The sequence below is a fragment of the Ochlerotatus camptorhynchus genome, unplaced genomic scaffold (genome assembly GCF_037179485.1).
Source record: "Ochlerotatus camptorhynchus isolate MF236.1 unplaced genomic scaffold, CSIRO-AGI_Acam_v1.1 ptg000467l, whole genome shotgun sequence".
Lineage (NCBI taxonomy): Eukaryota > Metazoa > Arthropoda > Insecta > Diptera > Culicidae > Ochlerotatus > Ochlerotatus camptorhynchus.
Window position 1 is genome coordinate 2,492,350 of NW_027040953.1, and position 13,396 is coordinate 2,505,745.

The window sequence follows — 13,396 nt, forward strand, 5'->3', positions numbered from 1 at the left end:
CTCTTCAGTACGACTACGGCCTATTTTCCCATACCTTTATCACCTGAACAACTTTCTCGAAGATACAAGGCTGATAGCAGTGTTAAGCAATAAAAATGGTGAATTAGTGTCTAAAATCATTTAAAAAAGTTAACTAAATGTGACTTAAACATTATCAGAAAACTTTCAGGAATAGAATCGTGCAAATTGATTTGTCAGTCATCCAAAAAAGGTAGGCATCGATTTGGTATCTGTACGCATTCGTCAAAAGTTTATATTGCAAGATCTTGCACAACTAGATTAAAAACTAACAACACTGTGTAACACGACTCTCAATAACAGAGATATTTTACCATATTTGAAATTCTGATGGTCTCCTGAATTAAAGCAAAGATATTTAATTAACAAGATATCCCACTAATCAATTCCTCGAACAAGGCAATGGATACACCACACTTATGTGATCGCAGTGCCATCTAGTGAGTGCTCATTGAAACTGTAGGGAATCCCCAGTCAACTTCACCACCAGGGTTCAATAAATGACAGGTGTCCTTATGACAGATGCCAGCCGAGGGAAGAGGATGATCGATGTCATCATCATTATATTTCGATAGCAAAATTCTCATTTTGTTATGATTGCATCGATTTTCAATCATAACCACGTTATACGCAACAGAAACGCTTGAGAAAACAAGCACACATCCAAGCTGGGCTTGTAATATGTTTTGCTTTCGAGTGAACGAGTTTCCAATATCACCACCGGTATCAGTAATATGCATTGTTTACAATAGCAGATACGTCCTTTCGACAAAGTAATCGAAAATTGATGATTTGTGAATCTGTTGCTCAACATAATCTTTATAAGCATAGAAGTATACTTCGAAAAACGCAACGTATCAAAATCATTGCTAAACAAACGTAACAAAATATGCCGTCTTCTTTGGCTACCGCTACACGCATTCTATTCAAAAATTACGTTGGAATAATGATTACTTTCCTATTTCATAAAGAAGGTATTTGTCCACGCCAGCGAAATCGCAAACTGTAGCTGCCAAAGCTGAGTGATGACGATGAGTGATGATATCGCTTCGTGTTTTGATTTGCACTGTACCCTCCGCTCAGTGGCGTGGGTTCGTACATGCATAGATGTTGGTGTGTGTGTTTTCTTCCAACGCTGTAGTTCAACGTTGTATCGTCATAAACCTATTGGCGCTGTTATCTGTCTCTATAAATTCCAAAGAGTGAAGGGAGTCTGCGTTATGGGCAACAATTTAAATTCCAACTTGCCGTATTTAAAGTTGCAGAGAAGCTTTACAGAGCTAAACAGGATTATATTTAAGTTCAAGTATTTCTTTCAAAAGTATTTCCCCTTATAGAGTTCTTTACAGAATTCTTCTAGAATAAATTCGAGTTTATCTCTGGGAGTGCCTTGAATTGTCTTTATAACAGTACAGAAATTCTCTGCAGAACACTAAAAAAATCATGAAATTCGTCCTTAGATTCTCTTTGAATTATAAACTGTTTTTAAAGAATTCACCTCCTTAGAAATTCCCATGCTGTTCACCTCTGAGTTCTCATAATTTTTTTTATCTGAATTGTCTTGGATTTCTCCTCTAAGTTTTACTGAAAATTCACATGGAGTTCTCCTTAATTTCAACTGGAAATGCTTTCCAAGTAGTTAACCATCACAGTGGTGTTGAGTATGTGGGGCGCGAACGCGGAACGCGAATAAATACAACGAATAAAACTTGTTGTTTTTAATCGACAATCTCAAGGAGCTCTTTATTGTCTCACGTGTTTTACAACTCTGACACTTCCTCTTTTTCTCTGTTCGCTCACGAGGGGTGCGCTGATTGAAAGCAATACCAAGCACCACAGAGTCCCCCACAGTCACACCAGGAATCTAACTTTGTGTCCTGATTGTGAGATTTTCGTATTTTTATCGTCCTGTGGATGACCATCCACTCCTTGATCGCAGATGAATGCCGGTTTGATGCGGTCGATTGACATTCGTTGAACTTTCCCATTTATTCGAAGATCCATGAACTTTTCGTGACGATCAGCTACTTCGTACGGCCCTTCATACGGTTGTACAAGTAGTTTCTTCACAGCATATATTCGCACGAACACGTGACTGCACTTTTGGAGTTCGTGATTTACAAATACAGCCGGTTTGACATGATGGTTTGGGTCAGCAGGCTTCCATTTGCCCATAGTGGATTTCAGTTGTTTTGCAAATTCAGTGCGATCGTTATATTCGTCTGTTGACTCAAAATATTCTCCGGATATACGCAGCGTCTGTCCATAAAGCAACTCTGCTACCGAGCATCCGAAATCGGATCGATAAGCCGTTCGTAGTCCAAGCAAGATTATAGGAAGTTCAGCAGTCCAATGTTTTTGACTCACTGCCATTATGGACGCCTTGAGTGTTCGGTGGAATCGCTCCACCAAACCATTTGACTGTGGATGGTAAGCTGTCGTTCGAACATGTTTTGATCCTATCGCTCTTGATAACTCACGAAAAAGGTCCGACTCGAATTGCCTTCCCTGGTCTGTCGTTACAGTCTCAGGTATTCCGAAGCGTGCAATCCCACGTATCGACAAATGCGCGAGCCACTGTTTCGGCGGTCATATCGTGTAATGGAATCGCCTCCGGCCACCGAGAATAACGGTCTATGATTGTTAACAGATAACGATATCCATTCGAAGGGGGCAGCGGACCCACTAGGTCCATGTGCACATGACGGCTATCCGGTAGGGGAATCTTTTCGATTGGTGCTTTCGTATGTCGATGAACCTTAGAACGCTGGCAGGATAAACAGTTCTGAACAAATTGCTTGATGTCCTTATTCATGTTTTTCCAAACAAATCGATCGGCAACCAATCGACGAGTAGAGCGAATTCCCGAATGTGCTAATCCATGGATGTGTTTCAGCACTGCCTGGCGATGTTGCAAGGGGATGTACGGCCTTACCTTATTTTGTGAAACGTCGCAATACAAGGGTACAGATGCCAGGGGGGTCTTCCGAGGTTCCAGTTTCAGTGAACTTGATGTTAATAGAAGATGCTTCAATTCGACGTCCGCCTGTTGGTCTTTGGCAACCGTTTCGTAATCAATTGCCATAGGAATGTTGATTGCTTCGATTCTTGACAGTGCATCCGCAACAACATTCAATTCCCCGCTGATATGCCGGATATCGCTGGTGAATTGGGATATATATTGTAGATATCGTTCTTCGTGCGGCAATCTGGAATTTGGACTAGAAGTTAACGCTGTTGTGAGTGGCTTGTGGTCGGTGAATATAATGAATTTCCTTCCTTCAAGTTGGTGACGAAAGTACTGTACGGACATTTTCATCGCAGTAAGCTCCCTACCAAACGTTGAGTACTTGAGCTGCGCTGGCGAAAATTTTTCGGAGTAAAAGCCCAATGGCTTCCACCGTCCTTCGTCTAACTGCTGGAGAACCGCACCTGCTGCTGTGTTCGACGCGTCGATGAGCAAACTTAGCGGTTTTGTAGCATCGGGAAAATGCAGCAATTTGGCGTCCGCTAACGAAGTTTTACATTCCTGGAACGCTTTTTCGGCGGTTTCTGTCCATGATAGCTTCCTGGAATCGTTTTTTCTGTTGTCTGGGATAAGTCTCCGTAATTCGATCTGGGTGTCAGTGGCATGAGGAATAAACCGTTTATAACTGTTAACCAGTGCGAGAAACCTTCGAAGCTCTTTGACAGTCGTCGGAAGTGGAAATTTGACGACGGCATCGACGCGATTTGGAAGTGGACGTACTCCATCCTTGCTAACCAGGTAACCAAGAAATTCCACACTTCGTTCCGCAAAATGGCTCTTGGCAACATTTATCACAAGTCCGTAAGATCGGAGTCGTTCGAACACTGCTCGTACGTGCTGATAATGTTCCTCCTCCGTCGACGAAGCTATGCAGATGTCGTCTACAAACACAACAAAAAAATCCATATCGGCAAACACCTGATGCATAAATCTTTGGAAGGTTTGGCTGGCGTTGCACAATCCGAACTGCATCCTCGTAAATTCGAAAAGCCCGAACGGGGTTATGACGGCCGTCTTCGGAATATCTGATTCTTCCACGGGAATTTGATGGTACGCCCTTTCGAGATCCAGTGTGGTGAAAATGCTTTTGCCCTGAAACGTATTCAACGGGTCGTGGATATGTGGTACGGGATAGCGATCTGGAACAGTTACCTGGTTTAAAGCACGGTAATCACCGACGAATCTCCACTGACCGTTCTTTTTCGGGACGCAATGGAGAGGACTAGCCCAACTGCTGCTAGACGGACGGCATATACCCAGCTCACTCATCACCTGGAACCTTAGCAGCGTCTAGTTTGTCTGGGGCGAGGCGACGACACTTGCTTGCTATGGGAGGCCCTTTCGTTTGAATGTAGTGGGTGACATCGTGCTGGATCGTTGTTTTAATTGTAGTTGGCAACGTCACTTCTCGAAATTCAGTCAATAATTCTCGGAAAGGATGATCTAGGGCGACCACGGTTATGGTGTGAACAGTTGTGTCTATTATACCCCCAATAGAGGATAATTTAGTAAGTCCGTCAATCAACCGTCGGTGTTTAAGGTCGACGAGGATTCCGTATGACGCCAGAAAATATGCTCCAATAATCGCAACACCTACATCACGACGTAGACCAAGATCGACCGTGAGAAATCGTTTGTCGTAAACTTTAATTCTGGAACCGTTTGCAGCATGGAGGTCGAAAGGTGCTGTTCCATTCGAACGCTCACAAATTGAAGCTGGGAGAATCGAAACATCCGAACCGGTGTCGATAAGAAACTTTGTGTTGCTGGTACGATCGAATATCAAAATACGGCGACTTTCCGGAGCTCCGTCCACCCCCGCCGATTCGGGTGAACGGGAGTTTAGTTTTTTTGGTTACTAAACTGGCACGGGTCTCGACACTTGAGAGCGCGACCACCGAATTTGCGATGAAACCAGCATATTTCGAAATCGCTTGCATTTCGACTCGAACGTGATGTCGAACGGCTACGGGATGAGCGGTTTGCCTTGATGTGCTTAATTTCGGTAGTGAGAGCCGCGATTTGGCCTCGCTATTCTTCCATATCGTTGTTTCCAGTGGGCATCGACGCAGCTGCGACGTGGGACAACGAAGATTCCAACATTTTGTCGGCCATTTCCGCCAATTTACCGATAGTTCCGTCACTGATGGTGAGAATGGCTTTAACGTTTGGGGGCATTCTCTGAAGAAACAACATTTTCAAGAGCTCATCGGTTACGTTTAATCCTGCTGCCAGCTCTTGCATTTTTGCGAGCATATGTGTTGGCCGCATATCACCCAAATCGCAGGAACACAGCAAACGTTCCAACCTTCCTTCTGCAGACACTTGAAAACGTGAGATCAAACGATTCTTCACCGCACTGTACTTATTTTCCGCCGGCGGATTCGACACTAAGTCCGTTACGTGGCAAATGGTCGATTTTGGCCACAATGTGATAAAATTTCGTATCGTCTCTAAGAACATTCGCGAGGGCAAACTGAGCCTCTGCCTGCCCTAATAAAAAATAACCATAAACAAACGATAACCCAAATCATTGAACTATTCCACAAATGGTTTGGATGATACCCAGAACACGTCGTTAAGCAAATTAACCATACAATTTTTATTAGGGTGTGCAAACCACATGACAGGATCGTTCTTCCAAAAGTCCGGAAGTTTTACGGCGACGGCAGCGTTTTCGTTCCGGTTTGCCATTTTCGTTGAAGAAATGTATGGAAACGTTATCCAGTCGGTTCTTCTCCGTCGGGGTCACCAATGTGGGGCGCGAACGCGGACCGCGAATAAATAAAAACTTGTTGTTTTTAATCGACAATCTCAAGGAGCTCTTTATTGTCTCACGTGTTTTACAACTCTGACACTTCCTCTTTTTCTCTGTTCGCTCACGAGGGGTGCGCTGATTGAAAGCAATACCAAGCACCACAAGTACTTGGCAATGATGAAGTCTGCAAGTAAAGGGTGTCCACGATGAAATTGCCACACTATGAAATTGCTCTAACTTTTTAACCGTTGGGTAGAATTTAATGAAAATTTGGGTGGATTTAGTTCATAGTGCATTATTTACATCCTGCAAGTTTTAAAGTCCTGTGATCAAAACTCGCGGAAATGGAGTCGAAAGAACAGCTCGTGCGTGATAAAATCTTGCGCATTCATCACGAGAACAAGGATCTCTCGCATCGTTCCATCGCTAAAACGTTGGGAATCGCGAATTCCACGGTGTCGCGAGTGATTAAGCGGTTCGAGGAACGGTTGACCACCGATCGGAAGCCCAGAAGTGAAGGAAAAAGTATTCCGTACAACACCAAAAATCACAACCGCGTAGTTGGGGCCTTCAACCGAAATCCGAACGCCTCCGTTAGGGATGTGGCTAAGAAGCTGCACCTAAGCCGAAGTTTTGTCCAGAAGGCCAAAACTAAGGCTGGGCTTCGAACGTTCAAGGTACAAAAGGCCCCTAATCGCGACGAGAAGCAGAACAAGTCCGCCAAAACCCGTGCCAGGAAGTTGTACCTCAACATGCTGACGAAAGTTGAATGCTGCATCATGGACGACGAAACATATGTGAAGGCCGACTTCAAACAGATTCCCGGCAACCTGTTTTTCACGGCCAAGGATAAGTTCAGCGTTCCGGAGCATGTCCGCACTCAGAAGATGTCCAAATTTGCGAAGAAATTCCTGGTTTGGCAAGCCATCTGCACGTGCGGGAAGCGGAGTGCACCTTTCGTGACCCAGGACACGATGAACGGACAGGTGTAGGAAGGCCCACAACGTCCCAACAATCTTCTGGCCGGATTTGGCCTCATGCCACTACTCCAAGGACGTGCTGAAGTGGTATGCGGACAATAAGGTCAATTTCGTGCCGAAAATGTTCAACCCTCCCAACACTCCGGAGCTCCGCCCCATCGAGAAGTACTGGGCGATTATGACAGTCGAGGAACTGAAGAAAGTATGGGTTTACATGCAAAAAACGGTTGATTCACAGGTTGTGCAGAATCTTATGGCCGGGGTTAAGGCCAAGGTGCGGGCATTTGCGTATGGACTGTAAATAAAATACGAGTAAAATGGTAAAATGAAGTTTAATAGTTATTTCTCAATCCCTGAAAATTTGATGGCAATCGGATGAAAACTCGAATTTTGCGAATCAATTTTGTGTGTGGCAATTTCATCGTGGACACCCTTTAGTAGACGTAATACGCGTATCTGTCAAAAGATAAGCAATTATAACGGAATTTAAAGGAAATAAACCAACACGCTCAAAGCTCTTCATAAAGGGATTCCGTTAAGAGGTTCGACAAATCTAAAGGATTGACTTAATGTTGTTTTCACATTTTTCATGATCAAAGTCCGTAGTTTTATCACAACATGAAAGTAAATACCAATTGACAGTGAATACCGTTGTCATCTGAAAATTGTCGAAAATCCATATGGGACTGATATGCGAATATAGGCAGTACTGGTTTTATCAGCGTTTACGACGCATAAGGATTGCCTATAGAACATGGACCAGTTAATGGCAGTATTACCCAATAAGCAGAAAACAAACCCACTTTGCTTAAAAGGATTTCTCAAATTGTCCAATCGATTCGTCCAAAACTCCCGTGCTTCTTGATTACTATTTTATGTCTAATTAAAAGGAGCGATTCAATCGGTTTCACAATTAAATTAAAATTCACCGTGAATTTTACATTTTAAAAGAATATACAACCTAAACTAAACCCTAGACGAAAATTTTTGTTCGTGTGTTGACTGTTTGTCGCTACTACATTATCTAATACAATTTTGGCACTGCAGTTCTTTTTATCTCTTATACAAGGGCAAAGTATACATAGGCATATTAGATTTTGTTTTAAACTTCACCTAAATTCAAACTTTTGTACAGGAAATTCAACACTGAAACAATGGTTACACCTTAAATGTTAGTTTTGGTCACTTAAAAGTGCGACTCGAGCGGTTTTCTTTTCCGTTGGCGTTTCACTGCTGCTGGAACGGAAAACAGACGATGGCAGGAGGAGAAGAAGAAGAAGAAGAAGATCGAAGACCTGTGATGATTTTTATGCTTCTTGTGTTGTTGGTTAGAAGCGGAAAGCGCTCGAATAATGCGAATTAACAGCAACAACATTGATGCGAGCGGGATGCAAGCGCAGCTACAACCACAGAGCAAATCCAGCACATGTAACACAGGTAGGTATGAAAAGAGGACGAGCACGTTTGGCGCAATTTTGAATTGATTTTGGTTTCCGATTTGGGGTTAAGCGTATTGCATGAGCATTTATTCCGAGATGTGCCACTTCCTGATGCGCTTTGTGATGCAGTTTAGCCGGCTCCGAAAAATTACATACCTTTGATGGCGAGCTATCACTAAGGTGGTTCCTACGTTCTAGCTTTTGCGGTGGAGTTACTTACAAATAGTTAATACAAATGAATGCGGTGACTGAGGGTTATGAAGGAATGATTGTTAAACTTTTTTTTTCGATTAGATTTCATCTATAACGAGTGCTGTCTGATTCTGGTTTTGGAAAGCGTGGCGTAGTAAAGCAGTTGGAGCACCGAAAAAAATACGAAAGGTCTCTTGGAAGTGATTGAATTGTATAATCATTAAAATTAAAGAAAAGTAGTAGAATTCGTCGTAAAGATTGAAGCAAGCTGAACATTTCATTAGGTCCTAAGTCTTATCGATTAAAGAAACTTTTATCCAGCATCTAATACGACAAACACAACAAGAAACGGTTATGTGCTCAAGTTATTAACGAAAGATAAAGTCGGACGGAATTTTCTTTTGTTTAATGACGAATGTTTTTGATTTTCCAAATGAATTATGAAGTTGTAAGGGAATGAAATATGTTTAACATATTGTATGTTGAATATTGGATGTCGGGCCCGATATTGGGACTAAAAATGTGAAATCGAAATTATATCAATATTGTTAGAGACCGAGATCGATATTAACGGTGAATACGACCTCGTCACAGCACAGTCATCACCGCTGCGACTGCAGCGCCACCGTGGCCGATCCAAACTTGGATTTCTCAATAGGCCTGAGTAGCGAACAGTTCAACATCACTGAATAGTAGCGAAGGTGATGTCGACTTTGAAAACGTTCTCAAATTGCTCGTCATAGTTTTATAATTCAAAATGTACGAGACGCTAGTTTAGCTTTGAGACAGAACCATTGTTGCCTATCCTATCACCAGATCAGAATCAGACGTTCAATAAAATATAAATACTTATCTAGGACTTTGCTGAAAACCCTCTCTAACCTGCTGTTGAACCAACAACATGCTTGGCATGCATAGTATTGTCTAATTATAACATACTTTATAATAACATCTGCTTAGCGGTTAATTCATAAGCGATTTCAAGATCAAATTATATCGAAACTAATACATATCTAGTATCGCAAGACGTTTAAAAAAAGTGTTTATGCTAAAGCGCTAACGCCAATTAGCGACTCTAGCTAAATTGATCCCACCCTTGTTTTTCTTCAAGCAATCAATAGAATAGAGTTTTTAAGCTCGCGCTTAGGCGACAAGCTGTTGACACATCGTTGATCATTTTGAACGTTTAATATAAAAACACGCTTTAGTGTAAATTCAAATGTTAAAATTTATCAACTCTATTCATGTCTTCAGTGAACTTCGACCCTACTCTGTCAATTGCTTCAGGTCCAATTTCAAAGAGTGAGTGAAAAGTTATTAACAAATGAGCAATTTGCGTGCATGTCACAAGTTAGAATGGGATTTGCCACACACAAAAACACAAATCCAATCAGCCTACAGTTGCAAACTCTACCTTACTCGATTTAAAAAGGACCATCCATGATATAGAACCTATCGAGTAGAAGAGACCTGCTAAAGTAGCATCTTAAATCGTATAAATTAGCTATGTTCTATTCGAGTTAGAATGGGTTTCTATCATACCTAATATTAGCCGATTATCATTTCGTTTAAAACATTTTTGACACATACATTTGTTGTCCACACAGACAACTTTTTTTTTTAGATATGAGAAACTTCTATTGTAAAAAAAAATCGGACTGCTAAGAAACAACGTGCATAATCAATTCCTATGATATACCTATTTTGAAATTCCTATCACTCAATTGACTGGCCAAGTCTGGGCGAAATGCTTACAGATTTACAATAAACGATCGCATAACATAAACGACACAACCAAACAGAACCCTGCTAGACGGCAACAAAATAACACGGGACACATCCACGGTTAGACCAAGCACAAAACAATGAACGAACAAAATGGCTCGAAACAAGCGCTTTCAAGCTCCCTCTTTTTTTCTAGAACATGATGAGTGGTGGTTCGCTCTTCTCCATCGCCATTTTCCGTGCCTTTAGATCCGCCAGGATCGGAACGCCGAGCAGTCTGTGCATCTGCTCGAACCCGAACTCATCGCTTCTTGTTCCTCCTCCTTCTCCGCCGGCGGCCAACAGATCGACATTCAGGACGCTTCCGCCGCTGCTGTGGGCGCTGCTTAGCTGACTTCTACCGTTGGTAATGTTACTGGCCGGCTGCGACGACGGCGATACCAGCGGTGGAGGAGGTGCCTTCCGGACGGCTCGAGGGGAAAAGTGGGACGCTGCCATCGGTAGAGCCGCAGCGCATGGGTCGAAAACTGTTGTTTCGGATTTTCGGCGTTTGGTTGGAGGATGTTTAATTTTAAGTTTAATAATATTTAAGATTAGCAACATGGACGAGCACGCACGGGTCTTTGCATTAAGAAGCGTAGTAGTATAGTTAATGATTGAGAGTATGTTTTTCTTAGTAACAAGAATGAAGCATTCCGATGTGATCTTGTTCTGTGCAAAAGCACTTGATCTGTAGTTTGTATGCTGTTAAGCGGCAGGCGGAATAGATACATGGAATTCTTTCACAAGTTCAATTATGTCAACCAAATAAACCGATAACATCTCCTACATAATTTGATTTTTGAACCTTGACTCATTAATCTAAGCAAAATTGCGTAATTTTCTAAAATTCCAACGAACTTTTATTCCCAGAAGGTGACCAATCATACGAAACAGATTTCTAGCCTATGCAGAAAACAAGATCGTCGTAAACCATTGTCAATAAAAAATAAAAATAACATAAGCAAACACAAAAAGAGGCATGCTGATAATAATCGGCGCGAAAGAGGCGATCGAAACCCGAAGCCCGAGTAAAGCAGCAATCAATCAGTAAGTGTTACGCATCTTTTACTCACCGGTATTGGATGCACACTCAACCGGTGGCGGCGGTGGTCGGTTGAAGGGGTTCTGTCGCCGGGGTGGTGCTTTCGGAGGCGGAAGCGGCGTCGTTTCCGGTGTCTTCTCCTTGCAACCTTCGATTTCATCCAACTGGCGCTGCAGCTCGGCCACCATCAGTTTCATGTAGTCGTAACCGGCGCAGGTCAGCGCCTTCATCCACTGTTCCATGTTACTCTGCGACTCGGTACTCAGGTAGTAGGTCCTATTATTCGGGCCATGGAATATGATCTGAAAGCAGTACTGCTCCCCTTCCTCGGCCAGCTCTGCAAAACCACACACAACAACATCATACACTATTTTAAATCAATAAACCACAAACTACTCCTTACCAACGGTGCACCCTTCCAGGATGATCATTCCTAGCGGTTCCCGATCGCCTTTGCGCTCGAAATAGAACAGCAGATTGCCCTTCAGGACAAACCACCGCCGCTGCCAACTTTTGTTAACCTCACCCCGTTTATTTAGCCATCCTTCTAGGTCGACCGGTGGCGTAGTCGCGAACATGCACAGATTTTTTTCGTTGATCTTCATCATTCACGATCCTGACGTGAGTGAATCACACTCGACGGGTTGGGATGGCTGTAATGGATTGTTCTGATTTGGGCAGAGCTCCACCCAGAAAAGCGAATATTTGTTGCTACTTTTGTTGTCGTCCAGCAGTTTAGCAATAGCTGATGCAGCACCACCATCGATGGTACGTCATTTTAGTGGCGTTATTTGTGATCCGAAATGCGCGAGATGAAGTAAACGACGCGAATCACGAGATGTGCAGTATTGTCAGCGGTCTATTTTCGTCCGAAGAAGAAGCAATATTATTTTGGTAGAATAAGTCGAATAGGATTCAAAATATTTTTTATTCACTTTGCCCTCTCGCAAATCGATCTGTGTCGCGAAACTGATGATTGACTCGGTGCGACGTCGCGACGCTATCTGTCATCGTGCGAGATCACAAGCAAGCAACGAGAAAGTCGCATTCCACAAGCAAAACAAAAGGCGGGGAAACTGGCTGTCAACAACGCTAGCACTGTTGGGATGAGTTTGTATATAAGCTGGCCAAAATTTCACTTAGATAAGAAGATCCCTTGTGAGTTCTAAACAAATTTATTTTTTTTCTCGAATTCAAGTCACTTCAGGCCCGACTCATTTGGGACCTCTTCTTTTTATTCTATACGTAAACGACATTTCTTTCATTCTCAAAAAAACTTAAATTGCTTACTTATGCCGACGACATGAAGCTCTTTTTGGAAATAAGAAATGAAGAAGACATCAATATATTCCGGAATGAAATACGCACACACAAAAAACAAAAATTGTATCATTAAAAATACTGACCTTTCAATTTAAAAGTATCCACTAATTCGTTATTCTAGCAATGACAACATTTAATACAACTAGGTAGTTTTCAATTTAAAAGTAAATGTTATGTTTTTGTCTTGTAGTTCTAAAAGTGCAAATTTTCAGATCGAAAATTGTTGAGCTGTCAAAATCACGTCTTCATTGGGTGGACTTCTACTCATTTATGAGTAGTTTTAGAATAGTGTGAGTGTATAAAGAGCGAAAACAGTCACGTGTGTGTAGGGATCAAATGAGTTTAGCAAACGTTTGCCTCAATTCCGTTAGTAAAATGTGCCCCAATTCGATCTGTTTCAATTCACAAATGGAAGACCACGTAATTATTCATTCGCGGCGATCGAATGCGGCCTGAAACGTTATTTTTAAACCGATTTAATGTGGACAATTTTATCTACCGGCTTGAGTGTTTGGACCTGTGGAAAGTTCCGCCATCCATCAAAAATAGGAACATGGAGCGGGATTTTAATAAGAGGAAGCATAGTCGCTTGAACACACCACATTCGAGACAATCTGCCGGATTGCAGATAAAATGATAGTAAGTATAGGCACCATAACGCATTGAAAATAAATTATCTGAAGTAAAATCTTCCCCTTGTTTTTTTTTAGATCCAGAACAATTTCTCGTATCCGTTATATCCCTCGTTGGATCCCCAGTGGAAACATTCCTATGCGCATCTGAAAGTGGCCAGTAATTCGGTGGAAATGGCCCGTTCGTCAAGCAATCCACATTTACATTGGAAAACAG

The 13,396-nt window shown here is 42.3% G+C and overlaps 1 protein-coding gene across 1 annotated transcript; it reads right to left on the reverse strand.

Annotated features, from left to right (window-relative positions):
* Window positions 1-7,636: 7,636 nt before the first annotated feature.
* On the reverse strand, window positions 7,637-12,200 carry IPIP (Inositol phosphatase interacting protein). The gene is made up of 4 exons (XM_065235228.1): window positions 12,160-12,200; window positions 11,628-12,083; window positions 11,256-11,561; window positions 7,637-10,667 (listed from the first exon to the last, which is right to left on the reverse strand). The coding sequence occupies exons 2-4, from the start codon at window positions 11,830-11,832 to the stop codon at window positions 10,333-10,335; spliced, it is 846 nt and encodes a 281-aa protein (XP_065091300.1). The 5' UTR covers window positions 11,833-12,083; window positions 12,160-12,200; the 3' UTR covers window positions 7,637-10,332.
* Window positions 12,201-13,396: the final 1,196 nt, after the last annotated feature.

Excerpts from the sequence above, each read along its gene's own strand:
- IPIP (XM_065235228.1), bottom strand. The coding sequence starts at position 11,832 with ATGATGAAGATCAACGAAAAAAATCTGTGCATGTTCGCGACTACGCCA. Across the intron at positions 11,562-11,627 it reads CCTGGAAGGGTGCACCGTTG|AGCTGGCCGAGGAAGGGGAG; the intron begins GTAAGGAGTAGT and ends GTGGTTTTGCAG. Across the intron at positions 10,668-11,255 it reads TGAGTGTGCATCCAATACCG|TTTTCGACCCATGCGCTGCG; the intron begins GTGAGTAAAAGA and ends CCGAAACAACAG.